Below are 18335 nucleotides of genomic sequence, written 5' to 3' on the forward strand. Positions count from 1 at the left end.
TTCGGTACTTCCCTTTGTACCTTCACTTTGTCTTAACTTGCCTTTTGTAAAGATTACGAACAAGTTCTAATATCAATATAATCTTTCAAAGAAAAGAAACTGCCTTATTTTTAGGAAGTTTATCTTCCGTTACATTATTTTTTATTGTACTTCCCTTTTTTAAAAAAATATGACGTGGCAGAAAATGATTGGCCATCTAACTTATGTTTTATAATATAAATGATGGAATTTAGAACCCGAGCAGTCGCACCCCTCACCAACCTTCGCACTGGCTGCAAATGCAAGCCTTTCCTGTTCTTCTCATTACACATTTTCCTATGTTGTAGCCTTCATGTAGGCAAAAATCTCCACATAGTATGGCACCATTAGGTTTATTACATGTTGCAGGCGGTGCTCGTTTGCTTGGATTTTTAAGATCACATGGATGTTTACGCTTTCCTTGTGTCATTCCTAATAGATTTGTGACCAATGAGTTAGAGATATTCAAGCATATATATATATATATATATATATGTATATATATAAATATAAATATATTAGATTTAGTTAGATCTAAATAAAAACACATTATCATTAAAAAAAATACAACGAACTGATTTTTAGTTGTTTCACACATCAATATTTGCATTTTCATTTGCTTTTTCAAGTATATTACTCTCTTCATCTCATGAAGATATGTTTTCTAGATATTATTTTTTTGTCATTAAGGTAAAAGTTTTGGGTTTCCAATGTAAAACCGTTACCTATTTTACCTTTATTAAACTATTAAGTAATATTATACTCGAGAATATTATACTTTAAGACACTTTTTAAAAAACATTTCCGTGGTTAGACACTTTCTAAAGAGAAGGCACTTTAAATGGATAATTTGACCAATTTACCCTCTAACCATATATCGCTTTATCTCTCTCATCCTCCTATTCTTTCTCTCTCTTTCTCTCACGTTGTCGAAAAATAAACAAAACTCAAGCCAAAAAAATATATTTATTCCTTTTTCTTTCTTTCCTCTTCAACAAATCATCAGCTTTTATGAGAAAGAGAGATTGAGATTCACCTTCTTTAATTTTTCGCGTGTGCTTTGATCTGACTTGAAGGAAAAAAATTTCAGACCATCAATTTGAGAATCTGCCCTATCTGGCTGATTTAGTTACATGACTCGCTGAATGCTTGAATTGGATTTACGGTTTGGTTTTCGTTTTATGTTTTTGTTGTTTGTTGCAAAATTAATCTGATTACTTGCTCTTTGATTCTTTATCTTGCTTTTCCAATTTCATATTCGAGATTATTCTCTTGAATTGGAGATTAAAGCCTCGTAGTGGACTTCGAATCGTTTGATAGTAATGGTCGAATCACTAGTTGATGGAACTCGTTGCTTAGTTCATGTCTAGTGAATTTGATTCACGATTATATTTGGGTTGTATATTTTCAGAAAATCTAGTTATTTTATGTGTTCATCATAAACGGTTTATAAGTTTTTTGATGGTTGATTCACTTACTGAAGAACCATGTTGCTAGTTCTGGTTATGTGAAATTGATAGAAATTTTAGCTTAGATCTGAGATTAATTTTCATTCACATATGTTAGATTGATTTCTACATTTGTGTTTAAGATATAGATGTTAAAAATTTGGTGCAAAATCGAGAAGATTATCTTAACACAGTTAAATGAACAGACCTCAGTGGACAACAATTTCTGGACAACGATTTCTGGACACGTTCTTCTTTACCTTTTTATCTCAAAATCCAATCGAGAAGATCATCTTAACAGAGTTAAATGAACAGACCTATGTGGACAACAACTTCTCGACACGTTCTTCCCTTGAATTTGTGATCATTTATGTTATATTTTGAGATGTTTTGTATATAAAATCAAACTTGGACTTGTATTTTAAAACTTAAAAATCAAATTGAGAAGATCGTCTTAACAGAGTTAAATGAACAGACCTTTGTGGACAACACTTTCTGGACACGTTCTTCTTTACCATTTTATCTCAAAATCCAATCAAGAAGATCATCTTAACAGAGTTAAATGAACATACCTATGTGGACAACGACTTGTGGACACGTTCTTCCCTTGAATTTGTGATCATTTATGTTATATTTTGAGTGTCTATATACAAGTGAACTAATGTGTTGAATAAGCAAAAAAAACAGATGATTTGTTTTGACCAACTTGTGATTCTTGCATCACCAATGACACTCTTTTCATTAAAAAAACAATTGATGAAAGCTCTACACATGAACCATTTGTGTTCCAGTGTTTGTCATGTTTCTATGTCATGTTTCACCATTACGCCATATGGTCAAGTCTAAGTGGACAATTTATCATGGACTAAACTATCATTAACTAGTTGGGTTTTGTGTGTTGCTATTTGAAAGCAATGTCTACAGATTGTTCTTGGGTTTTGGAGACATCTAAGATTATTGGGTTCTACATAAATAATTGGTGTTGGAAGCTTGGATAGTTTGTCTCCATGATAACTTGTCCACGTAAACGTAACCATGTGGAAATAAGTGATTCTCATAAGCAAAAGAATATGCTTTTAAGGTTAGACGTTCAATGAAACATCAATTTATTAAGAAAGAATCAAATTGTACCAAACAAGGCGATCAAATGGATATGAAATTTAATACTGGAATTTGCTAACTTGGGTTTTCCATAAACTCTCAAATGTTTGATTTTGATAAACTCTTAAATGTTTGATTTTGCAAGGAAAGAAAAAAAAGTAATAATGAGAAGAGAAAGAGAGAGAGAGCGAAAAGAAGAAGCGACGAAGAAGAAGGAAAAAAAAGGAACGTGGAGAGATGAAACTTTTTTTTTAATTATAATTTTTTAATTTTCAGGGGCAAATTGGTCAAAAGTTTAATGAAAAAGTTGGAAAAGTGCCTCATCCCTGACAAGTGGCTCAAAAGGAATAAAATTCTCTAAAAGTGCCTAAACGTGTCACATTCCCTATTATACTCCCTATGATTTTTTAAAAATTAATTTTCTAGAAAAAACATACATATTAAAATATATATTAAAAGGTGATTATATATATATATATAAGTTTTGTGATTTACATTTCAATAATTCGAAGCCAATGATTTTCAATTATTTTTCTTGAAGTTTACAATTTATCTATGATAACTAATAAATATTGCATAGAAAATCTAAAAGAATCAAATTTTTTAAAACAAATATTTTTTTTAGAAAACCAATTAATTAAGAACAGACGGAGTAATGTATTCTTTAAAGTGTTTAAAGAGAATATTATTTCTTAAAGAATGTTAAATTGTTAGAAAACTTATCTTTGTGGGACGAAGAAAATATTATTTTCTTTTAAAAAAAGTTTTGTATTGTTAAATCTAAACATATACATCAAACTTTAAAAATCAAAGCAAAAAAAGAATATCTCTCCTTTTGCATGCTTTTGACATATTGAATTTAATAGCTAATTTTCTTAATTAAGATGTTAAACTTATGGATTCATGATTTGAACAAAACTGAAAAAAAGTATATGGAAGCGTTGGTGAGATTCATACCTATCAAAATGAACAAAAGGATCACCAACCGAATAGTAAAACCAACTACTGTATTTTTTCTTCTTCTTTCTTAATTTCTCTCTTTATTAAAAATTTGTTAATTATATCATAATCTTAACTGTTGTATATAAAGTATTTCTTCCTAAAATATACAAGGTGTACGCAACAAATGCCAATAAAAATGGTTTCAAATTAAAAAGAAAGACCAAAACTCATATGAACCTCAAAAACATAGTATGCTACTTTTAGTTAAAATAAACTTTCTCATTTCAAGTTCTATTTTTTTTGTCATTCGCTTAGTTATTAATGCTCAAAAAGCCATTTCTGAGGATTGTTATTTACATAAGTGACATGAAGCATCACACGATCTAAAAGCTGTTAGAACCACATACGAAGGCAAACACAATCACTATGTACTAACCGCAAGGTATAACAACAACAACAACAACCATGACATGTCAGACTAGTTGTACCGCTAACACAATCAGCCTCAACTTAGGTGTTGAAATCGCATCGGACACCCTTGACCATACATCAAACGAGCATCCACATCCACATCTGCATCCGCATCCGCATTCACATCGTGTTCGTTCTGAACTTAAACCAGTGGAACGCTGGATTCAAGTTTATTCATGGACCACCCATGGGAACCTGCTATCTAAGTAGCACTAATGCCGGTATAATCATCAATATAACGGTTCGAGAGAAACGATCGAGGCTCAAACAGATGACATCTCTTCCTGTTATCCGTATATATCCACATAACATAGCAAGAATACAATATGGTCTCTAGAGGAGGATGGTCTGCACAAACCAACCACAGTAACACAATAAAGAAAAAGAAAAACAAAGGCTCTATACTTGCATTATTTATCTTGATTCTTCCTAGGTTAGGAATGGAATAACATTGTTCTTTGTAATCTATGATCTATATGTATGTATGTATGTATGTATATCATGACACACTAAGATAGAGATATTGGTCTTAATCTCCCAACATATTTATTTGTTTTTTATTAATTCGAAAATGTTTTGTAAAAAAAAAACACAAAGCTTTATATGTTTCCAAGAAAATCTGATTGCAGAGATCATCAACATCAGCCTGTAAAGAATCTTCTCCATGACTGCCATGGAAGAAACCCACCTGCAAATAAAACAGAAACAAACACTAAAGTATACTTTTACATTTTCAAAATGTAAAAGAAAGATATAGAGAGAAATCGAAGTTACCACATTCAGGACAACGAAAATACTTTTTGTCTCGAGAAACAAGTCCTGTTCCTCCACATTCTTCACATCTCTTCTGTGCAATCTGAAACCAAAACTCATTTTTCAATAGACAACACAACCAAATAATTAATGTATGTGTGTAATAATACATACTATTCTTTTGCTGAATTCAACACCTGCAACAACGAATGGTATGATTCCAGCTGCAAGATCAATTGATTTATTATAAGCTTATAAGAAAAACACATTTTTTAATCACATCACTAATTAGCTAATTAATTAAATTACCAATGGTTCCAACTATAATCTGCCACGTAATCTCCGATTTGCCTGTCTCCGCCACCGTGTCAGCTAGTTCACTTAGAGCCGACGTCGTTTTGAGCCGTCGATTACTCATCGTCATCATGCCGCCGCCGCCGCCGCGGCTTCTTCTTCTTCCCGGAGAAACGAAACCAGCCGTGGATTTTATCTGACGTGGTCTTGATCTAACGGTCCACAGAGACGGAACTCTACACAGTGAAGAAGCCTCCATTGTCGCCATTATGACTCAAGAAATCAAATTCACCGATGAAAATATGTTAAAAAAATTGGGCCACGTCGACGTTATTTCGGGTCGGGTTCGCGCCAACCGCAAATACCATCGTGTGGCTTTAAAAAAGCTGCCAATCAAAAATATATTCTAAAATACATTAAAACGACGGCGTGTAATCGGAAAACAGTAAACGCCATTAGAGTCTTGTGTGTGTTAATAATGAATCTCAAAACAAAACTTTTTTGTTTGTTTGTTTTGGAATTAGGGTTTTAGGGTATATTCGCAATCACTCTAATCGGATAATTCCTCTACTCTGTTAACATTATCTTCTTCTTCGTTCCTACCGCAAATGGCGGGTTTCTCACTGTACTGTTTTAAAAACCCTCGAATTCTCTTTACTCTTCCGTCGGAATCACCTCTCTTTGTTTTGGGTTCTGATAAATGTTCACCGGCGACGAGACGGCCGAGTAGAAAGACTCGTGGGTTTGTCGTGACGTACGCGCACTCTAATCCGAAGATAATCAATCCGAAGAAGAAGTCGAGGTATGGGCAAACGTTATCTCCATATGACAGTGATGAAGATGATGATGATGATGATGATGATGATGATGATGACTGGTTACTTAATGTTAGTTTCTTTTGTTTTCTCTTATGAAATTTGTTTGATTTTGAGATTAAGGGTTTAAAAGATTTGTCTTTTCTTTAGGATGATTTCGCTGAGGTTACAGAGTATGAGAAGAAGAAGCCTAAGTCACATAAGCAAACCATTGCTAAGAAAAGTTTGTCTTCTCTTGATTTGAATCTGCATCTGCAATGAAATGATTTTGCTAAGATGTGGCTTTGTTTGTGAAGGTGTGAAGAAAGGGATTGTCAAGCCTGAAGAAAGTGAGACTGATGAAGATGATCTTGATTTAGGCATTAGTCCTAATGCCACTTCTGAGAAGAAGAAGGAGTCTTGGCGTTTAGATGGTCGAGGAAAGGTAAAAAGAGTTTTGCTTAAATACCTCTTCTTTGTCGTTGAGTTGAGAAAGTTACTCTTTTTCTTGTGTGTTTCGTTAGATGAGTTCGAGGAAGTATGTGGAGAAACTATACCCTCGGCTCGCAGAAGAGATTGATATAGATCCGAAATGTGTACCACTTCTGGATTACTTAAGCACATTTGGTTTGAAAGAGTCACACTTTGTTCAAATGTACGAGAGACACATGCCATCCCTTCAGATTAATGTGTTCTCAGCTCAAGAGAGACTCGATTACTTGTTGAGTGTCGGTGTTAAACACAGAGATATCAAGAGAATGCTCTTGAGACAACCACAGATACTTCAATACACTGTTGAGAACAATCTCAAAGCTCACATTTCCTTTCTAATGGGTCTTGGCATTCCTAATTCCAAAATAGGACAGATTGTTGCTGCTACCCCTTCTCTCTTCTCTTACAGTGTAGAGAATTCATTGAGACCTACGATAAGGTATCTGATCGAAGAGGTTGGGATAAAGGAAACCGATGTTGGAAAGGTTGTGCAACTTAGCCCTCAGATTCTGGTTCAGCGGCTCGACATAACATGGAACACTCGCTACATGTTCCTCTCCAAGGAGTTAGGAGCACCTAGAGACAGCGTAGTGAAGATGGTAAAGAAGCATCCGCAGCTTCTTCACTACAGTATCGATGACGGGTTCTTGCCTCGAATCAATTTCCTTAGGAGCATTGGGATGTGCAATTCTGATATACTGAAAGTCTTGACTAGCCTTACACAGGTTAGTAGATTGCTTGATTCTTTTTCATACTTAAATCAAAACTAGAATGTTTGTTCTCATAAACACTTGTCAAATTGGTCTGAATAGGTTTTGTCTCTTTCACTAGAAGATAATCTAAAACCTAAGTACATGTATTTGGTCAATGAGCTCAATAATGAAGTTCACATTCTGACCAAATACCCAATGTACTTGAGCTTGTCCTTGGATCAAAGGATACGTCCGCGCCACCGCTTCTTGGTTGAGTTAAAGAAAGTGCGGAAAGGGCCATTCCCTCTTAGTTCATTAGTTCCAAATGATGAAAGCTTTTGTCAGCAATGGGCTGGAACCAGTGTAGATACGTATCTCGCCTTTCGCCAGAGGCTGTTACTCAAGGAGTTTGCAAACAAGTATGACAAGAGAGGATGATGATGGGAATCTCTTCTTCTTGATTACCGACAATAAGTCAACACTTTGGTTAGTTTCCTGCTTCAAATCCGGTAAAAGAGGTTCATATGCAGAACCTGTGAATGACTCATTAACTTCTGGTGAAACGCGAGATACTGCAAAGATTGAACTTTTTCAGGAAAGTAACTCCAGAGAAGCCGGCTTGGCACAGACATCATATTTGTTTACCAGATGAGAGTTTCCTCAATCTTTTCCAGGTTTTGTCTACATTTTAAGTTCTGCTATGTCTTGTGGTAAAGTTTTACTCTCTTTTTCTCCTCTTCTTTCTAATGAATCATGGAGAAGAGAAAAGAATCCATGTGTAGTATTTTTTGGCCTAGTATATATATACTTAATACTAATAAGAGCATCTTATAAAGGTATTGTTTGTTATGTTTGATCCTTCTACGGACAAGACGTTGGAAGAAAGATTTTTAAGTTATGTAGATTGAGTTTCTTTGTGTGCTTCTTTACTTTATACTCTATATAAACATTGTGTCTTCAATAATTTCTTTGTTAATTTTAATTTTTTTGGTAATAGCTTCTTTTGAACAAGAAAAAAAAAGATCGTCTTGGTTGAATGACTAAACCGTATATGTAAAACCCATTTGTTTATTTTCTACACAACACAAACACAAAATTACATACAACCAACATATCCTGCCATTATTTTACTAATAAATTATCAGCGAAAAACAACAACTTAAGTTGACCTATAAAAATGTGAAAAACCAGTGAATAGAAATTTGTTACCAAATAAACCATCTTTGCTTTTTTGCAAATGAACACGTAATTCTTATGAGTAAACGAGCGCAAATCTAAGAAAAGAGTAAACCATCTTTGGATTTGCCAAACCCCTCCAACATCATGTTTGCAGTTTTATTCTTCTATGATTAATTAATCATCTTCTGATTTGCCCTTCATCTTTTCATTTTCACTCGTTTATTACTTTTCTGTGCACCGAACAAAAAAGATGGTGACCATTTATGATTGTTAAGTTTTATTTGTTCTAGTTACTACTCCATAATTAAGAACTTGCAATAACTCCATCTTATTTTTACCATTATATATATATATATATATATATATTTTTTTCCCTAGTATCTTACTCATGCTCCATACGTACTTAATTTCTCCCATAAATTCATAAAGATAATCTTTTAAAACAAAAATATAGTCTTGTTTAACAAATAAACAATAGTCATTCTCACCACACACACTAAAAAAAATAGACAATAGTCAATGTTTGATAGTCTGAAATCGATAGAAAAGTGTTCAAACCAAATCAATCTGCAATATGGACTATAGACATCTCTACAATAATAACGTGACAACATAACGTAACTATGAGTCTGTGACATGTCAAATACACAGTATACACTCAAGGACATGTATACATATAACACATGGAGCATAGCATAGCTCATCATTTAGATTTCTTCTAATTACACTACTGGTGATTTTCACTCAGAGTCAGGGAACCAGCCAATGTGGCTTCAAAAACTCCTTTGTAAAGATTCAAGTTCATAAATAAAATTCAGTTTGCAGAAAAGAAAAAAAAAACAGATGGATCATAATTAATTAATTTCCACATAAAAAGAAGTTTCTACCATATAATCATATTACTCATAAAAATATATTAATGTATCTTAAACTAATTACAGACTTATTTATTTTTCTGATAAATATAAACATAATCAAATAGATAGAGTTGGATTTTAAGTTAAATATCCTTTGTATTGTGTATTAATCAGAAGAAATATTATTTTTAATAAACACAAAATCATATCTAGGAGATGAGTATATATCTCTTCCAGCATATGTACTTTAATCTTAGTAGTTATCAATCATTGCAAAAAATATATGTTAAAACATATCCTAATAAAAAAATAATATATTACTATATGAAATTTAAACACGTTATTTTCTTGTATTTAAATTATACTAAATTGATCCTTACAGTATTTCTTTGAATTTTTTTATCCTTACAAATGTTACCAAAAAATATTAATTTGTAAGAAGATAATTACAAACAAAAGAAATGCAATGATAAACAAAAAAAAAAAAAAGGTTAAAAAGCGCAAACAAAAAAAATAGAAATTAATTGTGAGGATAAATATTACATAATTTTATCTTGGAGGATATGTAATTTTTATTTTTTTTATTTTGATAAGCATGATATATATAATGGAGATGATGGTAATGTTTATGTTTGAGGAAGTTAAGAGCTACATAGAGAGGCTCCAAGTATTTATTAAACTCATCTTTCTCACACGACCTTTCACCTCCAAAGACTCCCAACAAAAATCATAATAAAGAAATACAAAAACGTAAACTTTGCCAAGTTTTTTTTTCTTCCTTTCTTTAACTCTCTCACTCCCACGAATTCGTGAGAAGAAACCTTAAAACGTTTTTTTTCCAGAGCACGAAAAAACTCCCCACCTCACTTAAACTTTTTTCCTTGTGCAGGAGACATCATTCCCCATGAAAGTCGAAGCTTTTATTCCCGCCGTTTTATTGCTCTGTTTTGGGGTAATGTTATGTTTAAAAAGCTCGTGTGCGTTGCAGATAGGTAACAATAATGAGTTGAAGAATTACATAAGTTGGGAAGATTTGAGAGTTGTGGAAGATGGAAGAATAGAGAGAAGTTTTAGCATTAAGGAGAATAGTAATTGGGTAACCACAAACGCTAACGCTAACGCGAACGCTACTAACGTGAGAAGAGTGATTGTGGTTGATAAAAACGGAGGAGGAGATTCTGTTACAGTTCAAGGAGCTGTTGATATGGTTCCTGATTCCAATTCACAGAGAGTTAAAATCTTCATTCTTCCTGGGATTTACAGGTAACTTACAAAAAAAGATTTAAGACATAAACCGTGTTTGTTTTTTTCTTTGTATGTTATTAATCTTTGAGAAACGTCTTTGGGAGTGTGGGGTTTTGTTTCCGAAGATTTCGTTTTTTTTTTTGTTTTTTTTTGGTGTGATAAAAGCAGTTGAAGCTAAATTCTTGGGTTAGTGGGATAATCTAAGCATAAGCTGCTTACGTAAATAAAATCGTGGGTCTCAAGAATCTTTGTCTGTAAAACCGTAGAATAAGAATCTTTGTCTTTGTTATATACTCTGTTCTTTTTTTGTCAGAATCTTTGTCTTTGTTATCTACTCTTGTTTTTTTTCTTCAGAATCTCTTCTCTGCTATGTGTTGTTTGCAGGGAGAAGGTGATTGTGCCGAAATCAAAACCGTATATTTCGTTCATAGGTAATGAGAGCTATGCGGGAGATACAGTGATTAGTTGGAGCGATAAAGCTTCAGACCTTGGCTGCGATGGTAAAGAACTCGGCACTTATAGAACCGCCTCTGTTTCCATTGAATCTGATTTCTTCTGTGCTACTGCCATCACTTTTGAGGTCCTAAAACCCTCTCTTTTACTATTATTCCTTGTCTACTTTCTATGTGTATTGTGTTTTTATGTTTTGAATTGTTTGTGATGTACGGATTGAGGCAGAACACGGTGGTTGCAGAGGCAGGGGAACAGGGGAGGCAAGCGGTGGCGTTGAGAATAATTGGGGACAAAGCTGTGTTCTATAGAGTTAGGGTTTTGGGATCACAAGACACTCTTTTTGATGACAATGGATCTCACTACTTTTACCAATGCTATATCCAAGGCAATGTAGATTTCATCTTTGGCAATGCGAAATCACTTTACCAGGCAAAACCCCTTCCATTTGATCTTCTTAAATCCTTTGTATCGAAATCCATTTGTAAAGATATTGATCGAAGTTTTGGTGTTTGGTAACCACAGGACTGTGATATCCACTCAACCGCAAAGAGATATGGCGCGATCGCGGCTCATCATAGAGACTCGGAGACTGAAGATACCGGGTTCTCCTTTGTGAACTGTGATATCAGTGGTACTGGGCAGATTTACTTAGGAAGGGCTTGGGGAAACTACTCAAGAACTGTTTATTCAAACTGTTTCATAGCTGATATTATCACTCCTGTGGGCTGGAGTGACTGGAAACACCCTGAGAGGCAAAGGTAAAAAAAGGATCTTGAAAATTGAAAACTCATCTCTGAAACTACAGCATTTCTCTCTCAAAACAACATCAAGCGAATTTCTTTTGCAGGAAAGTGATGTTCGGGGAGTACAATTGCAGGGGAAGAGGAGCAGAGAGAGGAGGCCGAGTACCGTGGTCGAAAACTCTTACCAGAGATGAAGTGAAGCCTTTTCTGGGAAGAGAGTTCATATATGGAGATCAATGGCTGAGACTCTAAATCCTTTTTCAACCGGACATAAAGGTCCAGCTAGCTAACAGGAGATGATGATCTAATTCTACTCTATTCATTTGTAATTAGTTTGAATTTAGAGAGAAATAGAATCTGCATGTTTTAACTCATACCAAAGTAAATGAAACCCAGGTTTTGGTTTTAGATAAACTAAATTTCTTACAAGCTGATACGAAGTGGTTTTACATGGAGTTTTGTGACAATAAGGCAAAATACAAATGGATATCCTTTTCTCCTAATAAACATTGCATAAATAAAACCTAAAACAACCAGTACTAATGAATCCTATGCTTAGATGATTGGTTAAAACAAATGCAACCACCAAAATCATGCCTCTTCAATTTTCTATACAACCTTTACCTACTCCTCTCTCCTCAGCACCAACCAAGTCAAACCCAGAATCACTTTTTCTGCAAACTATGTCAATTTATATATATACATAAAAAGAAACATCAACGTTTCCAGAGATGTGGCACGTACCAGAATTACCATCATTATGTATGACTTCAAGCAAGCATCTTTACGTTGTCACCAGCGTGGTAGTAGTTTTTGATAGGGTGAAGACTGATTCTGATTTGCGGGCCTTCTCATCATTAAGGGTAACATCATCTTCTTTGTGGTCCTCCACGGTATTTTCATGGTTGACATAGGTTTTAGTTTCGTTACTTCCAACCTCTTTATCCTCTTCTTTTGAAAGTTTGTTTTCGTCATCTTCCTTAACTACCACATCTTTATGCTCTTTGTTCTGTTCTCCTAAAAGGGAATTGTACGCTTTCTCACCTTCAGGTTCTGCCTCCTCAACAATATTTGGCATAGCACTGGGTTTTGCCTTTGTGTCTTTTGAAAGAGTGGACAACATGGAAAGCTTGGATTCCGAGCTACTATCAGAAGATACAATAGCGAGTATTTCGGGTTTAGGATCGATATCAACCCAGCTATCTCCCACCCAGTCTCTGGAAATCCGAATATCCTTTCTGAGCACTGTTAAGCATAAGTTCTCCCCTAACACCGTGAAAACAAAACACATGTTAGTCGTAAGGCAGAGATGGAGAAAGTGGAGGCAACTAGAGAGTAAAAGATGAATATAGGAACACACTAAATCATACCAGGGATATATATTTTCAAGTCCTCAGTATCCGGTTTGCCAGTGGCAATTACAACACCTTCCCACCAACCATCATTCCACCATGCATCAACAGCTTCACCAATTGTAAGATCAAAGTATGCTGTTTTAACATCTCGAGGAGCAGGTCGGATTGTTGGGCGGTTGGACAACCTTATACCAAGCTTGTCAGGCATAGCAGATTTAAAAGCCGGCACCCATTCCTACACAAAACAATGAGGAAAAAAAACACAATTAGGTGACAAACATAAGATTAAAATAGCTTCCATTTCCAGAAACTAAAATTAAACAGCCAATGGCTGTGGAAGCAAATATATACCTCAAGGTTTCCATATCCATCCTCGTCCTCTATATCATCATACTGGAGTTTTACCTGTTTCCTTGATACGTCCAGGACAGTGCATCTAAACCAACAGCCTCTAATACCGCTATCTTGACACAGAAACTCTATTTTTGCATCAGTCTTAACCACTCCGTTGTAACAAGGATGTTTCTGAACATTGGTTGGTGAAGGAAATCTTTTGCCCGAGGCATTAAGTTTTAGTCTCTTACATGAAGATTCGTAAGTTGTTAACAGATGATCAGACATAATTCTTGCTCGTTTTTTCATGCTTCTCTCAGCACCAACCATTACATTCTCACCCTCACTCCATTCTTCATCTTCCTCTATATTCATCGCACAGTCTACAGGACCAGCCTCCATAGAACTTAAGCAAGACATAATCGGTTGGTCCAAATATCCACGCAATTTACTCAAATCAAAAGGTTTAACTTTGCTGTTCCTGAGTTGCCGATAGCACATGTGTACCCTTGCCAATAAAGAATTCGGAAAGGAAGCCACACACTCCTCATAATGCTCACGGGTCAAGACAGTGGCAGGACCATCAACACATTCTGCACTGATGACCTGTGAATGAGGGGTGATAAAAACCTCTTTTGGGTTTGGGTTCTTGAGAGCAACTGCACCCTTCACTTCTTTTGTGTAGTGAAACCACCTCACTTTGACCTTTTTTAGGCCACGCTTATCCTCATACATATCTTCCAGATATGCAACGTACCGATCCTCCCCTTTGCTCAAGACAAAGACAAAAGATTGAACCTGAAAATCCAAAAGAAGAATTACGCCTCCAAGTGAGTAGTCTCATCCAAGATCTTTACAGATACAAATCACAAGAACAGTCAACATATATCGAACTATGCATGCACTGATGCCAAGTCTTCAACTTACCCCTATTGTTGTCCCATTTCTGCAAAATGATGGGTAATGTTTGAGCTGTTTACCACACATCCAAGGAGCTCCTGACCACATAATCTCCCAACTGTGAATAATCAAGTTTATGGGAAGACGGACCTGTAAGAGAGATTTTCCCATCAGTATAACAGGAAAGTAAAATGCAGTGACAATTGTATGAGAGCAACAAGCAGCTAAACATCACCTCTTCACTTGCTTGAGCTCGCTGAGCAGTAAATCCATTGCTTGGAAATTCGGGAGATCCATTAGATTCCCCTGACTCACATTTTGGTGACTCTGTAAATGACAATATAACAAGTGCTTTAGAATAATCAGTTATAAAGTTAGAAGAGACCAACATAAAGGAAGAATTCATTCCTTCTCCACTCAACAGACAATTTGTCACATATGGTAAAAGATAAAGATAAATGCGTACTCGACCAGTTTCCTTGTGTACTCTGCTTAGACAGCATTGAAGTGAGCCAATCCACAACTTCCCTTCTCGACCTCCATTTGAAGCCAGAATGAATTGAATTCTCAGGACCATGAATGCGCACAAACTCCTCAGAGACAACATAGAACATGTGCCTAACACTTCTCTCAGTACCAATGACAGCTAGGATAGATTCACCGGCAGAATCCTTGAGGAAGTAATGAACAACACGGTTCCCTCGCTCTTGGGAGACAAAATGCTCCTTCCACTCGACAAAATGATGATCATTCTCACACATTTTTCAAAATAAAATTGATTCGGCAAGCATCAAACGCTCCAAACCCTCCTTTACATCAGATAAAAACACTAACTACTGCCAGTTCAAAGTCAAAGTCTTTTGTCCTAAATCAAGTTCTAAAGCAACCCCAACGCAACAATCTCTATATACCAATGACAGTGGAAACCCTTAAAAACCTTTAATCTAATGACCAAACAATACCCCTAAAATCAATCCCCTGTGCCGTGGAAATCCTAAAGCAAATCACTCTAATGCATAACTCTGATCAACATCTTTCCCAGCTTCCTACAACACAGCTAAATCGTCGAAGTCTCTGTAAATTTCCAGCTTTTAAGAAATCAAATAATCCGGACGAAGAAGAAGTTAGGATTAGAGAAAGCAGATAAGAACCCAGTGAGCGGAGAGTTATGAAGATCTGTAGAAAGATCAGAGACTAAGCCATGGAAACACTGATCTAAGCTCGAGAGCGCCGCCAAACACCAAGATACGACTTTGACTGCGGTAATCAGCTTAAGCATGACGAAGACGAAATGGGCATCTCAAAATTTTCAGCTTAGAATAGATTTATACCGATTCCTCTAAGGTTTGTACAGAACAAACAAATGATTCAGGAGAAAAAAAAAGTGAACTTTAGAAGCTTAGAATAGCGGCGAGAAGACAAAATCGACGATCGATTTCGGAGATGGAGAAGAAGAAGAAAATGAGTTCTGATTAAGGTAAACTTGGAGAAAATAAGGTATTCCCATGGATGATGATCTCTCTTCTCTCTCTCTCTCTCTCTCAAAGTCACAGGGGTTTGGCAAAAGCAGCTGCTTTGGTGAAGGAAGAAGAGAGAGAGAAGAAGAAATTGTGCAATTACTACGAAATGACGAGAATATCAGGAAGTTATTGGGCCTTATATGGGTCTTTAATGGGCCTTAAATGACCGTGGCCGACTAAAAAAAAAAGTCAACGAAAAGTCAAATAGATCTCTGTCTTTTATTTTTTTGTTCTCTCTCGTCTCTCTGGCTACCGAGAAAACAGAGAACGTTAAGAATCATTGCTTTTCTCGAGAAAATAATATTTTTAATTGAATCGAGAAACTCTTCAAAGTTGAATTAAGAAGAATATTACCTCAATTGAGATTTGAGAGACACGCATAGAGAGATTGATTATTGCATCGAATCAAGCTTGGTTTGTTAGTAATGGCGGGAATAGCTTTAGTTTTAGATCTACTGAAGAAATCTCAATCTAAGAACACTCTCCACTCATCTTCCTTCTATTCCGCCTCCGCCGCCGCTGTTTCTGCTGCCGCCTCTGCTCCTTTTGCGTCTAGGTTTCTCTTCGGGTATGTATTCTCTCTCTCTGTAGTGGATTTGGATTTGTTTTGACTTTCACTGGATCGTGGTGGATTGAGTTATTGGATTGATTACTAGGTTTCTGATTTTGTTTCTGATTAGGGTTTAGAAATTCAGAATTGATCATCTTCTATTGCTCAATTGAATAAGAAAGGTTGCAGATTTATATCAGTTACTAGTAAAGATCATATTTTGCAATCCAATTTGAAGTATAGTTTAATTGTGGTGAGATTACAATTATCGATGAATAGTTTTAGATATGGTTTTTGATGTTCAGGGCGTTTTGAGTTTTACAAGCTCTGTTTCTATTCTATATAGATCTCTTGATAGGTTTCTGCATTCATGTGTCTTTTTGATACTCTCGGTGATTACCACTTCATAGAGAACTAATTGGCATGATTGGTTGTGCTACGACATTGACTCAGATTATTTATGTTTACAGTTCTTTTGAGCCTAGAGTTGCGTATTGTGATGCTGCTGCTGCAATAGATGATGATTACCTTGGTGCTATACGGAAAATGTCTGCGGATGTTTTGCAGCGTCAACCCCTTGCGTATATTTCTAGGTCCAAGGAATACAATATCCAGCCAAAACCAGTTCTCTCGGCCTTTGAGTTCAGGGCACTTGCAATGACTACAGTGAGATCCCTTTTGATGTTTTATTTGCCTCTTTTGGAGCCTAAAACGGCTTCAGAGGATGATGATGATTTCCTAAACAATGCTGCAGAAGAAAACCGCCACACAGACTTGATTGTTCCTCTTAAAAAGTCAGCAAAGCAAATTGCCCGTGAGGTTAGTATGCATTTAAGGTTCTTACCATCTGTAGTTGCTTCATGATGTCATGGTTTAAACTGCTAATTTCGGTGTTATGATCCAGACCACAGTTGTGACCACTCGGAGAGTCCTTGAAAGGCTGGCTCTGAGTTATGTCTCACAGCGTATGGCATGGAAACTTCTAAAGGGTAACATCATCTTCCATTACTTTTGCTTCCACAACAAACTTGCGTTGTAAAAAAAGTTAGTAGACATATTTAGCTCGATGAACTAATAGAGCGGAGAACATAAATATATTATGCAGATGTGCCTCAGTCGGCTTTACGCAAGGCTCAGAGAGGGTTGCCGACACATGTATATATCTTTAAAGTCAGCCAAACAACTCTTAGAGGTATAATAAAACATTTTGGTTTCTCTACTCTTCGTGACCCTCCCATCAAATGCTCCTTCTTTTTCCAGATCAGACATTGTTTAGTTCTCCTGAAGCCTATATGCATGTTCTGTCTTTGGCTGTGTTTATGCAGGTCACTTCCTGGGAATCGCAGCATCATGGGTAGTTCAAGTAGGCATTGAAATCTACAGATGTGTGTTCCCGAATGTTAAACCCGAGGAAGAAGAAGAAGAGGAGAAAGTCGAGATATCACAGCAAGCTAAGGATCTCGGAAACAAAGTTGTGGGTATCACAGTACGATGTGGCGCGTCCTTAGTATTTGCTGCCATTGGAGCCGGGATATGTTCTTGCCTTATCCGTCCCTCCACGGGCCAATGGATCGGTAAGCTCACCTCACCCATTATTGGAACTTTACAGATAGAACTCGATAGAATTTTAACTTTTTGGACCATTGATTGATGTGTATTGTTTGTTCTCTATGTAGGTTGCGCGCTGGGAGACTTGGCTGGTCCGATGGTTGTTTCGGTTTGCCTGCAGAAGACTCTTCAAGCTGATTATTAAGTTCTTGTGTGGAAATTGAATTCTTCTACTTGAATCTTGATGATCCAAATGAAATCATAGAGCTTGTTTTTTGTTTCTGAAATTTCTTATTGTCTTCACTGAACCTTAAAAACAATGATCAATAGATTTCTCAAAATGTACCTACTTTTGACAACAGCACAATAAGTCAGGTATTTATTTTCCTCGGATTTTAGTTTTGTATCTGCGATTTTTCTTCTCTTTTTACTTTTGTAAGTAGGGATTTTGTGAACTATCCTCTTATGCAAACGTGAAAAAGAATGCTTGGAAGAAAAATTAGTATTTGAAGTATGGTTCAGCTAAACCAAAAGCCTAGCTTGGGATTCGAGATGATTGGGAATGGAGAACTAGTTTGTTTGGTTTAGGGTTCGGGTCAACTAAAGATTCCCATACCGGATTTAATTTGAACTTCTTTTGGACTGCA

General features: G+C 35.9%; 6 protein-coding genes across 13 annotated transcripts; 3 read left to right on the forward strand and 3 right to left on the reverse strand.

Annotated features, from left to right (window-relative positions):
* Positions 1-51: 51 nt before the first annotated feature.
* AT5G55565 (defensin-like protein) lies at positions 52-3623 on the reverse strand. The gene is made up of 2 exons (NM_203209.1): positions 3525-3623; positions 52-450 (listed from the first exon to the last, which is right to left on the reverse strand). The coding sequence occupies exon 2, from the start codon at positions 446-448 to the stop codon at positions 254-256; it is 195 nt and encodes a 64-aa protein (NP_974938.1). The 5' UTR covers positions 449-450; positions 3525-3623; the 3' UTR covers positions 52-253.
* Positions 3624-4248: 625 nt separating this feature from the next.
* On the reverse strand, positions 4249-5493 carry AT5G55570 (uncharacterized protein). Of its 2 annotated transcripts, NM_124939.4 has the most exons (4): positions 5043-5493; positions 4908-4957; positions 4755-4836; positions 4249-4668 (listed from the first exon to the last, which is right to left on the reverse strand). In NM_124939.4, exons 1-4 carry the CDS (start codon positions 5293-5295, stop codon positions 4622-4624), a joined length of 432 nt encoding a protein of 143 aa, NP_200368.2. In that variant the 5' UTR covers positions 5296-5493; the 3' UTR covers positions 4249-4621. The 2 variants fall into 2 exon arrangements, with proteins under 2 accessions (NP_200368.2, NP_001331727.1); NM_001345143.1 differs by having other exon boundaries at positions 4249-4836.
* Positions 5426-7999, forward strand: AT5G55580 (Mitochondrial transcription termination factor family protein). 3 transcript variants are annotated; one of them, NM_124940.4, is made up of 5 exons: positions 5426-5914; positions 5993-6065; positions 6139-6266; positions 6346-7038; positions 7126-7999. In NM_124940.4, exons 1-5 carry the CDS (start codon positions 5636-5638, stop codon positions 7441-7443), a joined length of 1491 nt encoding a protein of 496 aa, NP_200369.1. In that variant the 5' UTR covers positions 5426-5635; the 3' UTR covers positions 7444-7999. The 3 variants fall into 3 exon arrangements, with proteins under 3 accessions (NP_200369.1, NP_001330153.1, NP_001330154.1); NM_001345145.1 differs by having other exon boundaries at positions 5475-5914; positions 7680-7964; NM_001345144.1 differs by having other exon boundaries at positions 5475-5914; positions 5993-6266.
* A 1689-nt stretch (positions 8000-9688) lies between these two features.
* On the forward strand, positions 9689-11893 carry QRT1 (Pectin lyase-like superfamily protein). 2 transcript variants are annotated; one of them, NM_124941.3, is made up of 5 exons: positions 9689-10304; positions 10671-10866; positions 10965-11168; positions 11262-11497; positions 11587-11893. In NM_124941.3, the coding sequence occupies exons 1-5, from the start codon at positions 9946-9948 to the stop codon at positions 11732-11734; spliced, it is 1143 nt and encodes a 380-aa protein (NP_200370.1). In that variant the 5' UTR covers positions 9689-9945; the 3' UTR covers positions 11735-11893. The 2 variants fall into 2 exon arrangements, with proteins under 2 accessions (NP_200370.1, NP_001331632.1); NM_001345146.1 differs by lacking the exon at positions 11587-11893 and having other exon boundaries at positions 11262-11542.
* Positions 11878-15720, reverse strand: AT5G55600 (Agenet and bromo-adjacent homology (BAH) domain-containing protein). 3 transcript variants are annotated; one of them, NM_001125971.2, is made up of 7 exons: positions 14537-15674; positions 14306-14397; positions 14098-14220; positions 13189-13968; positions 12853-13072; positions 12227-12748; positions 11878-12156 (listed from the first exon to the last, which is right to left on the reverse strand). In NM_001125971.2, the coding sequence occupies exons 1-6, from the start codon at positions 14829-14831 to the stop codon at positions 12267-12269; spliced, it is 1992 nt and encodes a 663-aa protein (NP_001119443.1). In that variant the 5' UTR covers positions 14832-15674; the 3' UTR covers positions 11878-12156; positions 12227-12266. The 3 variants fall into 3 exon arrangements, with proteins under 3 accessions (NP_001119443.1, NP_200371.2, NP_001190547.1); NM_001203618.1 differs by having other exon boundaries at positions 11888-12116; positions 14537-14947; NM_124942.3 differs by having other exon boundaries at positions 11884-12748; positions 14537-15720.
* An 85-nt stretch (positions 15721-15805) lies between these two features.
* On the forward strand, positions 15806-18178 carry AT5G55610 (isopentenyl-diphosphate delta-isomerase). Of its 2 annotated transcripts, NM_124943.5 has the most exons (6): positions 15806-16158; positions 16611-16959; positions 17045-17129; positions 17246-17332; positions 17466-17714; positions 17817-18178. In NM_124943.5, the coding sequence occupies exons 1-6, from the start codon at positions 16016-16018 to the stop codon at positions 17891-17893; spliced, it is 990 nt and encodes a 329-aa protein (NP_200372.1). In that variant the 5' UTR covers positions 15806-16015; the 3' UTR covers positions 17894-18178. The 2 variants fall into 2 exon arrangements, with proteins under 2 accessions (NP_200372.1, NP_974939.1); NM_203210.2 differs by having other exon boundaries at positions 15842-16158; positions 17246-17714; positions 17817-18083.
* Positions 18179-18335: the final 157 nt, after the last annotated feature.

Source organism: Arabidopsis thaliana, chromosome 5, assembly GCF_000001735.4.
Source record: "Arabidopsis thaliana chromosome 5, partial sequence".
NCBI classification, from domain to species: domain Eukaryota; kingdom Viridiplantae; phylum Streptophyta; class Magnoliopsida; order Brassicales; family Brassicaceae; genus Arabidopsis; species Arabidopsis thaliana.

What these genes read in the sequence shown, in the direction of transcription:
- AT5G55610 (NM_124943.5), top strand. Translation starts at nt 16,016, where the DNA reads ATGGCGGGAATAGCTTTAGTTTTAGATCTACTGAAGAAATCTCAATCT. An exon ending in GCGTCTAGGTTTCTCTTCGG is followed by an intron (nt 16,159 to 16,610) that starts GTATGTATTCTC and finishes TTATGTTTACAG; the next exon opens with TTCTTTTGAGCCTAGAGTTG. An exon ending in CAGCCAAACAACTCTTAGAG is followed by an intron (nt 17,333 to 17,465) that starts GTATAATAAAAC and finishes GTGTTTATGCAG; the next exon opens with GTCACTTCCTGGGAATCGCA.
- AT5G55580 (NM_124940.4), top strand. Translation starts at nt 5,636, where the DNA reads ATGGCGGGTTTCTCACTGTACTGTTTTAAAAACCCTCGAATTCTCTTT. An exon ending in ATGATGACTGGTTACTTAAT is followed by an intron (nt 5,915 to 5,992) that starts GTTAGTTTCTTT and finishes TCTTTTCTTTAG; the next exon opens with GATGATTTCGCTGAGGTTAC. An exon ending in GCAAACCATTGCTAAGAAAA is followed by an intron (nt 6,066 to 6,138) that starts GTTTGTCTTCTC and finishes TTGTTTGTGAAG; the next exon opens with GTGTGAAGAAAGGGATTGTC.
- AT5G55570 (NM_124939.4), bottom strand. Translation starts at nt 5,295, where the DNA reads ATGGCGACAATGGAGGCTTCTTCACTGTGTAGAGTTCCGTCTCTGTGG. An exon ending in GATTATAGTTGGAACCATTG is followed by an intron (nt 4,958 to 5,042) that starts GTAATTTAATTA and finishes TTGATCTTGCAG; the next exon opens with CTGGAATCATACCATTCGTT. An exon ending in TTGAATTCAGCAAAAGAATA is followed by an intron (nt 4,837 to 4,907) that starts GTATGTATTATT and finishes TTTTGGTTTCAG; the next exon opens with ATTGCACAGAAGAGATGTGA.
- AT5G55565 (NM_203209.1), bottom strand. Translation starts at nt 448, where the DNA reads ATGACACAAGGAAAGCGTAAACATCCATGTGATCTTAAAAATCCAAGC.
- AT5G55600 (NM_001125971.2), bottom strand. Translation starts at nt 14,831, where the DNA reads ATGTGTGAGAATGATCATCATTTTGTCGAGTGGAAGGAGCATTTTGTC. An exon ending in ATGGATATGGAAACCTTGAG is followed by an intron (nt 13,073 to 13,188) that starts GTATATATTTGC and finishes TGTTTTGTGTAG; the next exon opens with GAATGGGTGCCGGCTTTTAA. An exon ending in CTTGAAAATATATATCCCTG is followed by an intron (nt 12,749 to 12,852) that starts GTATGATTTAGT and finishes TCACGGTGTTAG; the next exon opens with GGGAGAACTTATGCTTAACA.
- QRT1 (NM_124941.3), top strand. Translation starts at nt 9,946, where the DNA reads ATGAAAGTCGAAGCTTTTATTCCCGCCGTTTTATTGCTCTGTTTTGGG. An exon ending in ATTCTTCCTGGGATTTACAG is followed by an intron (nt 10,305 to 10,670) that starts GTAACTTACAAA and finishes TGTTGTTTGCAG; the next exon opens with GGAGAAGGTGATTGTGCCGA. An exon ending in CTACTGCCATCACTTTTGAG is followed by an intron (nt 10,867 to 10,964) that starts GTCCTAAAACCC and finishes GGATTGAGGCAG; the next exon opens with AACACGGTGGTTGCAGAGGC.